The sequence below is a fragment of the Orcinus orca genome, chromosome 10 (assembly GCF_937001465.1).
Source record: "Orcinus orca chromosome 10, mOrcOrc1.1, whole genome shotgun sequence".
In the NCBI taxonomy this organism is placed as follows: Eukaryota; Metazoa; Chordata; class Mammalia; order Artiodactyla; family Delphinidae; genus Orcinus; species Orcinus orca.
Genome location: NC_064568.1, coordinates 67,358,484 through 67,370,400, shown reverse-complemented (window position 1 = coordinate 67,370,400; position 11,917 = coordinate 67,358,484). Strand labels below are relative to the sequence as shown.

Sequence of the window (11,917 nt, the reverse complement as noted above, 5' to 3'; positions counted from 1 at the left end):
CATGATCGGCTGCCTCCCCATCCCCTAGGCTTTGGTTCTAAAAGGCACCCCGAGCATTGCCCACTCTGGGGCCCCACTGGCCCTGACCTAGAGATTCTGAAGCTCATGGGGGTGAGGCTCATGGTGGGGTCCAGCTTCAGGGGTGCCTGGGAGCAGGAGGCTGGCGATTCAGGGCCTTCCACATCAGTGCTTCCGTTTCTTTAGATCCAATACTGTGAGGGCTGGGGCATATTCCTGCCACGAACAGTGGCCCTGGACGTTGACGGAGCCTGCTCGGGCAATCGAGACACCCCTCCCTGGGGGCATGTCCCAGCTCCCCCTGCTTCCAAGGAGCTGGTGGCCCAAGAGTAAAAGACCTTGCTAGGCATCCTCGGAGAGGATGTCTGCGTTGGGGGAGAGGGTGGGGCACATCCATGACAATGGAGAGAGGAAAAGCGGCACCTGCAATCCCTGCAATGCTCCCATGCAGGAGGGGTCAAACCCAAGAGCTCTTTCCATCAAGTCCCTTTCCCTGCATCCCTTTCTTCCCACCAGGGCTGGGCTGGTCCTACCATGTACTTTTCAGTGGGGTCTGACTGTGGCTTTGGAATTCCATGGCCCCAGACACCTAGGTGGGTACCCCCAGAGCTGGGTACCAAAGCTAGGACTTGAGCACCAGGCAGCAGAGGCATCAGAGACCCTGGGTACCTTGGCAAAGGCACCCCCCCCCCCATGGGGCTTTGCCCGCTTGGAGCAGTGGACTGTGTGCTGTGTGTGGTGGGGTTCTGATGACATAACACAAGGTAAGGTAGAGAAAACAGAGTTCCTCCAGCCCACCCATCTTGAGGCCTGAGACCCAACCGGAGCCTGGAAGCAGTGCTCACACTGGTCTTGCTTGGCTACCGGGAGCCTACTTGCTCAGCTGTGGGCAGGAAGCCACCGGCAGCTCCTCAGGGCTTCTCTCATACCAGGGCTTCCTTCCCCCTGTGCCTCTGGGAGGGCAGGCCTACCAGCCGGGCACAGAGGCTGAGTGAGGTTTGTGCCCGGGATACAGGGCCAAGAGCCTGATTTGACCAGCCCTGCCACCAGGGCCCGAAGCTGAAAGAAGGGAGGAGGAGGGAGGGACCCAGGTGGAAACTTGAAACTTTTATTAAATACTCATTCACCCATTTGCCACCACCATCCAGAGCAGGAAAAAAAATTATCAAAATGGAATTAAAAAAAATAAAACCAATTACACCCAATCCCCAGTATGTACAAGGCTGCTCCCTGCCTCTCTGCCACAGAGAGGTTGGGGAGCAGCTGGGGGTAGGGGTGGGGCTGGGCACCTTTTCTCCAGCCACAAGCCCCTGAGCAATTCTGACTGCGGTGGCAGAAAGTCCCTGCTGCCAAGTGGCCAGACATCTCGGCTGGCCTCCGGGGAGGTGGTTATTGCTGGGAGGGGCAGTGCTGGACCCAAGCTGCCCCTACTGGGCTGAAGGGCTGTCTGCCTTCTCCCCTAGTGGGCAGTGACCAGTTGGAGCAGAGGACCAGTCCCAAGAGCAGCCCCAGTTGCCACCTGAGAAGGGGAGTGGACCAAGGGCGGGAAGGGTGTTTTCTAGAGAGAGGAGAGGGTGCTCAGCTGATTTTGGGGGGAGGACACCCCAGGGCAGCCTGCTGATCAAGCTTGTCCTCCTTAGCTCCTGAGGATGACACACTCCCCCGATTCCAGCTGCTTGGCCCTTCTCTTGGGCAGGATCCCTGTGCCCTTCAGGCCATTTTCCTGCTGCCTTCTTGCCCTAGAGACCTGTGTGGCCACCTTCCACGTGTCAGCCACAGCCTGGGCCCTTGGAGGCAAGGATGCCTGTACGGCATGGCACCTCTTCCAACATGGTGTGGGACCCAGCCCTCTCGGGCTCAGCAGCCGCTCTCCGAATCTGTGGTCTCCAGGGTCACAGTCCCTTGCTGCATGGCAGCAGTGGCTACGCTGATGGCCTCCTCTAAGGTCTGCTGCTCCTCCAGCTGTGGAGAAGGGGGAGGAGAAGGAAGGAGAGAGTGAGACCCTCCTTCCTAGATTCCAGTGGTAGTATATGAGGCCTACTTTTTTGAATCTCCACCCACCCAGTGCCAAACACCTGAGAACTTAGTAGGGCCCCAAGGAACAGGAAGTTCACTCATAGAGTCCTATTAGGCTAGGCGTGGTGAGGAGCCGCGGAATGGTCCAGGGTCAGACAGGGCAGTCTGCTCACAGAAGGGGAATGACTGATTGGAGTCATCATCTACTTCAGCCTCCTTATTTTCCAGATGAAGAAACAGGGACACGAAGACATGAAGGGTTTAGACCACCAGGGAGACTGCCATCGAAGTTATCCTGAAGGTCAGAAGGGGCTCCCTACCCTGACTCAGTCAAGAAAGAGCCTGAGACAGGTGTGTGGATGCAGGCAGAAAGGGATTTGTCCTCTGAAATGGGCTCTTTTTGAGCCAAATGCTGTCCTCTTCAAGACCTCCCTCTAGTTCCCCTTCCCTTCTAGTTCCTTTCTGTGGCCACAGTATCCTACCAGACCTCAACTCACCTGCACCGCAATGTGAGTTCCATTGGCTGTGGCTAACAGCGCCACCTGTTGATGATGAAGAGATGCTACACTGGAGTCCTCAGCCACCACAGTCCCAGAGGTAATGATTGTGACCTGAAATATAGAAGAATGAGGTTTTCCAACACACCTACATTACTCTCCCAATCCCCAATCCAAAAAATCCCTCCAAGCAAGGTGGCTGGGAACAACCCAGAAGGAAATGAATAAAACCATTACGGGTCAGATTAATTAATTAGCTTGGGGCTCAGAGCTAAGTGGGGTTGTATTTTACTTTAATTTACAGCCAACTTAATTTAGGAATTTTGAATCACAGAAGGACAGACTGTAAAAGCTCCCAGAGATAATCTAATCCCCTCATTTGAAGATGGACTAAGGTTCACGGAAAAGTAACTTGCCTATGGCAGCAGAGCAAATTAGGGGTAGACAGATTTAGAAACTGTCTCTTGACTCCCAGTGCAATGCTTTTCAACAAGAGTTGCTGATGACCCAGAGAAGATGTAGGGAAGACCCTTTATGTGTGGGAATCTTGGTCCTCGTATGAAGGCTTGACTAATTAAGCCTGCACTTTAGGGCTCATCCCACAGAAAGGAAGGACAAGAGAACAAGAAACCCCAAGCAAACCGCCTGGCCATACGGGCTGCGTCTGGGTGCCATCGGCGCTGACCATGGTGACTGTGTGTGTGCCAGATGTGGCAAGGTCATCATCATGACTAGGGATGGTGAGGGTGGTACTGCCGTGCTGGGTCACCATACTGATGGCACTCCCCAGTGCCTGCAGGTCTTCTGGTGACAGGCTGACCTGCCAACAGCAAGGAAGAAGATGAGCTGGGAGTGGAGGGGAGGGCTGTCTGAAAGCCCCTAGGCAGATGAATCTGCTCTCCCAGAGCAGGTTCACTTATTGGTAAGCTAGAAGATTAGCTTCTTGTCACAGGGTGGAGGGAGTCAGGACAAGCAAGTAAAACAGGCCCTAGGATGCAAAGAGAGGCTACACTGGAAGAATTCTGCTGACCACACCTATTTATCACCACTTTGCCTCAGGGCTCTGTTCCATGCAATTCAGGGTCTCCACCTAATTTCATCCTCCTATCAACCCTGAAAGTCATAAGTGCACTTGACAGTGAGGGTGCTGACAAACGTCAGGTTATACTGCTGGCTAGAAATGCCAAGTTTCCAGATCCCACACCATGCTCTGGCCCGTGTACCGACATGTCTCTCTTGAGAAGGACATCCAAGTGTCTCACTCAGATGAACGGGACCTGTCATCCTCCAAGTAAAGAGGGAAACTACTAACTGTGCTCCAGAAGTCACAGAGACTGAGCTGGAAGCATGAGGAAGAGGGGGGTGCTGTGTTACAAGACTTGGTACCCTCGGCCTCAGCTCTGAGATCCATAAGGCTAAAAAAGAGAAACTGGGTGGACGTAGGGCTGTTAGAACTTGGAGCTCCCCAGAGACAGTGGGAGAGGGTACCAGCCAGAGTGGCCCACTCTACCTCTACCCCCAGGGTCTGTACCTGCTGGGCACCATCCTGAGTGATCAGAGCCACCTGGGGGGCCCCATCTTCCTCGGTCACCATAGCCACTTGGGCAGGGATGTCATCACCCTCTTCTTTCACCTCCGACAGGTAAGCAATGCGGGGTCGTTTGGGTAGCGGGTTCTCCTCGGCTGCAGAGGCGGCTGGGAGAGGAGAGCCCAGGCTGACACCTGCCACCAGGTGGTCACGGGGAGGCCCGGCTTGTCCCCACTCTCACCTCCTGCCCACGCCCCTCACCCTCGAGCTGCTGTTGCTCATAAAGGGCCTGCTCGCTCTCCTCCGTGGCCTCCAGCTCGCCGTGGGCGCTGCGCTTGTGCATGGCCAGGGTAGAGGTCTGCCGGTAGGTCTTGCCGCAGGTGCTGCAGGTGTAGGGCTTGCAGTGTGTGTGCACCACATGGTGCTTATACAGGCTTGAGTACTCGGTGAAGCGCTTCCCGCAGCCTGGCACCGTGCAAACGTATGGCTTCTCCCCTGGGGACACTGGGCTGTGAGGGGGGTGGGACCTGGGGCTGGCAAAGGGGAAACTAAGGGGATAGGAGCGGGGGACAGGGTTGGTGAAGGGAGAGCCAGAGGGAGGAAGAGGGACTGAGATCTGGGACTCTGAATGGACAGAGTTGGGGAAGGTGGCCAGTGGAAGGCAGAGGAGACGTGAGTGTGGGACCACGGAGCCCAGAGACGAGGTGGAGAGAAAATGGCAGGGGCAAGGCCGAGGCTAGTGAAGGGGCTGGTGGGGGGCGCTGGGGGCTTGTGAACAGAAGAGGCAGGAGATAGAGAGGGGTGACTGATATGTCAGGTACGATGGGAGAGTGAGGGGACACATGCGTCTGGGAGATGACACAGAAGGCTGGACAGGGACGTAACACTGGGGAGGGTGAGGATACACAGGAGTCACATGGACAGTGGATGAGGTGAGGAGCTGAAGATGACATTTCCCTCTGCTTTTTCCCCATCACGCCTGACCCTGGGCTTTTTCTGGGAGCTCAGCTGGAGGGGGAGAATTTCGGGTGGGTATAGAGAGGCAGCAGGGAGCTGAGAGGGCCAGCAATGCCCATCAGATTGGACCTAACTGCTGAAGGAGGAACCGCTCACTGCAAGTGAAAGAGTGGTTCTGGGGATATGGCCGAAACCACCGAAACCCCGTGCCCTGCCCACGGACCAGCCTGGAATGGCGTTCTGGGCTGCGCGTCGAGAACATGTTTAGGTCAGAAGCCTATGGTAGAGGGGGCTGGGGCCTCAGGGGTGGTCCTTGCATGCCAGCTGGCCCACCTGTGTGGATGCGCACGTGATTCTTGTAGTTGGTGGCACTGGTGAAGCCACGGCCACAGTGGGGCTCGGGGCAGGTGTAGGGCCGCTCGCCCGTGTGGGTGCGCACATGTACCTTGCGGATGTTAGATGTGGTGAAGGAGCGGCCACAGCCCTCAAAGGGGCACCGGAAGGGGCGTTCACCTGTGGAGATGGGCTGTGTGAGGGTGGCTCTGAAGGGGTCTCACGGAGCGGGGCGAGCCCTGGGCTCAGAGCCGGGTCTGAACGGGGCAGGGCGGGCAGGGCCCAGCCTACCGGTGTGGGTCCGGACGTGCTTCTGCAGGTCTCCGGAGGTCTTGAAGGCCTTGCTGCACAGCTCCTCTGGGCACTTGTATGGCTTCTCACCAGTGTGGGTGCGCACGTGGCTCTTCAGCCCATATCCTGTCCGCGTGTGGGAGGGAGGGAAGGAGGGGTGAGAAGAGCATTGGGTGGGGCCTCATCCTCCACCAACTCTTCTTCCTAATTCAGAGGCTCTCCATCTTTAGGTCTGCTCGGCGAGGCTCCGGACCTCCTCTGGCACAAGAAGCCTGTGTCTGCCTCTATCCCACTCCTGGCTGGGCAGGTAAGAGGGGCCGGAGAAGCCCACTCTGCTCTCCTTCCCTCTCCAGGGGAAGCTGGTGCCGTTCCAGAACCAGTGTAAGAGGGAACCTAGAGAACCTATGGCTAAAGGGCCTCAATTCAGAGGGAAAATGAAGCCTAGAGGGATTCAACCGACCACCCGGCACCCCCAGCTGGTGGGTATCAGGGCTGACGCAGAGGCAGGTCTCTCTGCCAACCCCCAGCTCCTGCTGCCTCTTGCCTCTGTAACAGGGTTTCCTCCAGAGACGGCGCCCTGCATCAGAGCACTCCGACAGCAGTTTCTCCAGAAAGGCAGCCTGGTGCTTGGCTTCCTTGAGGGAGTTGCCAGAGCTAATCTAGAACCCTCTCCCCTCAACTGGAAGCAGTCCCCCTTGGTCCCCATCCAGGTAGGTTACCTGTGGCAAAGGCCTTTCCACAGCTGGGGAAATCACACCTGTATGGACGGTCACCTGTATGAGCTCTCTCATGTACCTGTGAGGACAAGCAATCATGTAATTCAAAGGGACAAGGGTATGAATGGGCAGTTTAGTTCTCGTTAGGGCCCGGAGTATCAGCATTGGCCACCTCCTTTATTTTCCTTCCTCTTCAGCTGAGATGCCCCCTCCAGAGACCCTTCCCTGATTCTCTTCCCTCCTGCATTCTTCATGTGTGTCAAAGCCCTCTGTGCTGACTTTTCTGTACACTCATCTCTTCCTTCCAGGAGGCAATGAGCAACTCGAGGTCAGGGACCAGTTCCAGTCAAAGCGGGAAGGCAGAATTACAGCCTGCTGGGAAGATGGCAAGGCTAAAAGCTCTCTGCAGCAACCTTACCTTTAAGTGATGAGCGGTGGTATAGAGACGCCCACAGCCCTTGTAGCCGCAGCGGAATGCTCTGTCCCCAACCTGCTGTCCTTTGCCATTATGGGGAGCCTGGCTGTCATGCAGAACCTGAGGAAAAAAATCTTGGGGTCCCTATATGTATTCTCCTCAATGAAAGAAGGGAAGAGGTAGGACACAGGACCCAGCTGGCCCCTTAAGACCCAATAAATAGGGTTAAACCTACCAAAGGGGAGAAGTGCAACCTGGGTGACAGATCCAGATAGATGGAGCAGACACCGGGGCATGCTGCAGAAGAAATGGGGCTGGCACGTGGAGTCACCACCCAGCTCTGATGGATAGAGGAATGACTAAATGTCATAGGGGCTGTGACAGCTTTGGGAGAAAGGGCATCTCTTAGACGGCTAGGTAAGGTAGGGGAGGAGCGGTCTGAACAGCCACACTTGAGCTGGGTGGTGACTCCACATGCCAGCTGCCCCTTCTTTTGACCACCAACCTAGGAGGCGCAACTCTGGACATGTTTATCCTCTGATGGGAGGAGATCCCTCCCTCCCTGGGGGAAACCTGTGTTTGGAAGGGGCATTAACAAGTGGCCTGCTGTGGGGATGAGCTCACCTGCGTTCACCGGAAGTGAGGTGGTCACAATCAACAAACTGCACAAGCGCCCAGGGCAGGGCCCGAAAGTCCCACCAGAAGCCTCAGCTCCAACCACGGCACCCGGCTATCTAACAAGTCGTTCCCTTCCCTTTCTCCTGCGAACACCCTTTTCACACCAGCCTCTGGCTTCGTGGAGCCCTTACTGTTCTTCTGCTTTCCTGGGCAGAGTCCTGCTGGGACTGTCCCTCAGTCTTTGTTTCTGGGACACTATGGCCTTCCAAGGAGCTCCTGAAACAGAACTCTGGAAGTCGTGGTGAGCAGGACACAAAAGAGGGAGACCAAATCCATGGCAAGGTCTGTCTAGTCAGCTCCAGGTCAAGGGGTCAAGCAGCTGACAAAGTTCCATGGATACTTAAGCAGCTGGTGGGTGGCAGGAGAGGGTCACAGGTGGCCAGGCCTGCTCAGCAGGCTAACCCGCTCAGGCGTTCGGATTTCATTCCCACGTCCCACTGGCTCTTGAGGTAATGAAGGGAATCAAGGAACTTCAGGGCTGGAGGCGACCTCTGAGATCATCTGGCCCCCTCTCATCGTATGAGACAGGAACAAGCTGAGGCCTAGGAGGGGAGTGACTTACCCAAGGTCAGACTAGGTAGAGGCAGAGCCAGCACAGATCTCAGGGCTCACAATTTAAAGCTCAGTTGTCTTTCCAACGTCCGTAAGCCTCAAATTAGGCTTCTAAAATACACCTGAAGGAACTGGAGTGGGAGTGGGCATAGCCCAGAGGGGCCTACTGCAAAGTTTTGTGCTTCAATTTGAAAAGACACGAGGATTTCCTTTTCTCTTTTATGATACAGCCACATTAGTTTTATTATAAAAATAACTCCCCCCAATCTTTGGGTAAAACGGGTGTTCCAGGAAGCCCTGCCACATCTGCCCTGAGGCGCTGCTGTTCATGGGGAGAGGGAACACCCTGGTTTGGAAAGCTCACAGATCTCTGTACCGGTTCCCCCTACGGGCAGGACCACGGCCCCAGCAGAGAGAGCTTAGACTGACTGATGTTTGGAAAGCCAAGATCCTTTTTCTTTGCAGCTGAGCTACTGTGCAAGCCTTGTGTTCCAAGAATCCCAGCTGCTCTGTTACATCTGCTCTTGTCACTGCCTACTGAGGTTATTTTCCCAAATGACTTAATAAGTCGCAGAGAAGAAATAAATACAAGAACATCTGACCTCCGTGGACTGGAAAACTAATAAAATTCACTGGCAAGGCAAGAGCTTTCTCAGACAGTACAGCCAAAGTGAAGCTGGGCCTAAATTCCCACCGTACGGATATCGCTGTTTCCTACAGCTGCCTTCCCTCTGCACAGACAGCATAAACAAGCGTTGAGTATACACAGCTGTCGGCGGCCCTGGCCAGGCTGTGATGCTTATCCGAGACGATGACGTGTGAGAGATAAGTCGGGGGAGCCAGTGTGGAGGGGCAAAGGAAGTAGTCCCGGCCATGTCCAGGCACAGGACTGCCCTTGTCCTCTAGAAAGGTGGCAGGTTTGGCAGGGCCAAAAGAGCTCACCTTGCTGGCGTACTGCTCCAGGGCCACCACTGTGTCCGCACTGAAGCCCTCATCATCCTCTGTGGCCAGGTCCTCCAAGCCCACCTCTGTCTGCACGGCCAGGATGGTGCTGTCGGATGGCACAGCCACGGGGTGGTGAATGTAGGCAGTGGAGCCGTCTTCCAGCTGGACGGCTTCCAGGGCACTGGGGTCATAGCCCTCTGCAGGGAACATGCGGTTAGCCCAGATGCTGCACAAGGGCAAAAGACGCGGCTGGGACCTGGGCTTTAAGGTAACGAGAGGTACATACACCAAGGAGGGTTTTAACCTCGGGTTTCTCCTGGTCCCTCACTTTGGCGATTCACTCTGGCTGGCCTTCCTTCTGGGGCAGCCTCTCCTAAGGATGAGGTCTCCTATGGAGTACCGACTGGGAACCCACAAGCTCCGTGAGGACCCAAGGGGACCATCATCTTGCCCTAGATGACCACAAGAACCTCCTAACTGGTGGCCCCTCACCCCCTCATTCCCTCTAGGCAGCAGAGCATCCAGAGGGATCTCTGCAGGACACAAATGCGATCACGTTACCTGAGGCTCTAAACAGTTCAACCATGTTGCATCTGTCTCAGGATAAAGACCAAAACCCTTATCCTGAAGCTCCAGTGCTCTGGCTCCCGGCCTCTCTATTCAGCTTCATCTCACCCACTCTGCCCTCACCCCCAGGACTTGAGCTCCTAGTAGTTCCTTGGACGTGCCGTTCTTTCTCCCCGCCCACCCCCGTTTCTGGACCATACATGCTGTTCCTTTTGTCTGGGGTACTGAACCCTCCCTACCACTGCTCTTCCCCAGCTAAGCCCACTTCACCCTCCAGCTCTCAGCTCAAGTGTCACTTCCCCAGAGAAGCCCTCCCTGAGCCTGAACCCCGTTTGCAATGATCAGTTCATCATGATGGTTCATTTCAGGCCTATTTCCCCCACTAGATTCTAGGAGAGTAAGGGCTATGTCCAACTCTGTTCTCTCTTATATACTCCACACCTAGTACCATGCCTGGCACGCAATAATTGCTCAAGAAACTACTTGTAGAAGGAATAATCAATTATTCTTCAATACCTTAAAAGCTTAATTCTTAAAAAAATGATAGTTAAGTTTTTAGTCCTGGTCTTCGATGACGTCATTGGGTCCTATTTAAAGCCCTAAGAATTTGTGGCTGTGCTGGAGCCAAAGCCGCCATCAAGGCCCAGGCTGCAGACCCCCGTGCTCAGCCTCCCGGGGGCAGAAACAGCTGTTCCTGTGGTCCACGCCAGGGAAGGCAGGCGAGCCTGCTGATGCAGGTGAGCTTGGAGACCACAGCTCCATGTCTCTGCCCCAGCTCCCAGGGTGCACAGCTCCAACCCCCAACCTCTGCCAGTTCTGCTTCCCTTCCTTCTTGCCAGTCGTGATAACTGTGACCCCACCTTTGGGTGTGCGGTGTATGTAGGCCATGCTGCCATCTTCCAGCTGCACGGGCTGTCCATCCTCAAAGGAAAGAGGTTCTGTAACGAGAGCAATGCCTGCCTTTCTCTGGAGCTCCGTGTCACAGAGGTGGGTCCTTCAGTGGGGGCTGCCTGGCCTGCCTCATGAGGCAGGGGTGTCTCAGGATGCCCTCACCTTTCTGCACTGTCACTTGGTGAATGTATGCAGTGGTCCCGTCCTCGAGCTGGATCACTTGCCCTTCAAGAAGCTTCTCTCCTGTGGAGGTGGAAATGGAGAGAAGCGGGCCAAGCCCAGAAGAGGGCTGAGGGACACATGCCTGTTTTAGCAGAGGCCTGTTGGAGGCACAGACCGTGTGTCTAAGCACAGGTGACATTCTCCATGTTACCTCATTCCCTCCCTCCCAGGCCTGTGCCTCAGAGGTACCGGGGGTAGAGACATCCTGCCATGAGGAACCCTATAGCTCCCAGCAGATTCCCTTCCTGTCACTCACAGGAGGAGCAACTTCCTTTATTATTCTACCCACACCTGGCAAAGTAGGGACTTCCAACCTGGCAGTAAGCTGCTGAGATTGAGCTAAATGGCAAACAAAGGATGCCCTGAAATGTGGGAAGGCCCCAGTGCGTCAAAGTTCAGATCTGACTCAAACTAACTAAATCAAAATACATTCCCTTGTCTCCCACTGTGGCAGTATGCCAAGACCTAGACCCTCTGATAAGGCAATATAGCTTAGAGGTTAAAAGCAGTGGACTCTGGAACCAGTCCAGGCCTCCTGGGTTTGAATTTCAGCTCTATCTCTTACTAGCTGTGTGATCTTGGACACCTTATTTAACCTCCCTGTGCCTCAGTTTCCTCTTCTAAGAGCAAAGGCTCTTAGGTTTAGAATTAGAATTAGATAGGCCTCTCCTTATGTCCAGTGAGTTTGAGAGGGAGAAGGGGTAAAGGAAGTGAGAAAGGGAAGAAGGAAAGGGAGACTGAAGACTTAATGACAAATGCTTTCTTTGTTCCTTTCTTTACAAGTTTCAGGTTTAGGAATTTGAGCTCCTATGATGTGGGAGAAGGACCAGACAGCTACTTCTGGCTCACCTCTGCTGATGTCTCCCACTCAGAAGAATTCCCAAACTTGTCCCCAAACTGAGTTTTCTTGGGTCAATAACTAACAGCTCTACAACCCAGCCAGAGGCAGGTAAGGTGGAGACAAAGATAAGAAGCAGGAGTGAAAGGCAGTTGAGACGAGGGGAGAGCGACTCCCCCTCTTCCCTCCCGCCCAGCAAGCAGTAAGCTACCCTGCCTTTTAACACTTTAGCTGTCCTGGCAAGGGCACCAGTACATGGGGTTCTGAAAGTGTCATCAGAGCTTCTGCTAGCGGAGTGGGTTCTGCTTCAAGGCGGGAAACAAGATGTTGAGAAGAGTTATTTGGGAAAAAATTTCAATCTAGAATTTCCTTTAACAAGCAGAGATGACAATGGGGAGAGGCAGGGGGGAGAAGAGCTGACCGTCAGGGCCCTCATTCCCCACTACAGAGGTG

The 11,917-nt window shown here is 54.8% G+C and overlaps 1 protein-coding gene across 7 annotated transcripts in view; it reads right to left on the bottom strand.

The window, feature by feature from the left end:
* Positions 1-1,105: 1,105 nt before the first annotated feature.
* ZNF76 (zinc finger protein 76) overlaps positions 1,106-11,917 on the bottom strand; it is a 31,501-nt gene continuing 20,689 nt past the window's right edge. For 2 of the 7 annotated variants that reach the window (XM_049693747.1, XM_033424192.2), the window contains exons 3-14: positions 10,567-10,647; positions 10,374-10,451; positions 8,944-9,143; positions 6,775-6,891; positions 6,360-6,435; positions 5,641-5,766; positions 5,350-5,529; positions 4,321-4,554; positions 4,063-4,226; positions 3,163-3,351; positions 2,532-2,645; positions 1,106-1,980 (exon numbers count right to left, since the gene is read on the bottom strand). In XM_049693747.1, coding sequence (XP_049549704.1) covers positions 1,876-1,980; positions 2,532-2,645; positions 3,163-3,351; positions 4,063-4,226; positions 4,321-4,554; positions 5,350-5,529; positions 5,641-5,766; positions 6,360-6,435; positions 6,775-6,891; positions 8,944-9,143; positions 10,374-10,451; positions 10,567-10,647 — 1,664 coding nt within the window. In that variant the 3' untranslated portion in view covers positions 1,106-1,875. The remainder of the gene's footprint in view (positions 1,981-2,531; positions 2,646-3,162; positions 3,352-4,062; positions 4,227-4,320; positions 4,555-5,349; positions 5,530-5,640; positions 5,767-6,359; positions 6,436-6,774; positions 6,892-8,943; positions 9,144-10,373; positions 10,452-10,566; positions 10,648-11,917) is intronic. The other 5 variants (XR_007469909.1, XM_004267693.4, XM_033424196.2 and 2 more) reach the window with 5 other exon arrangements.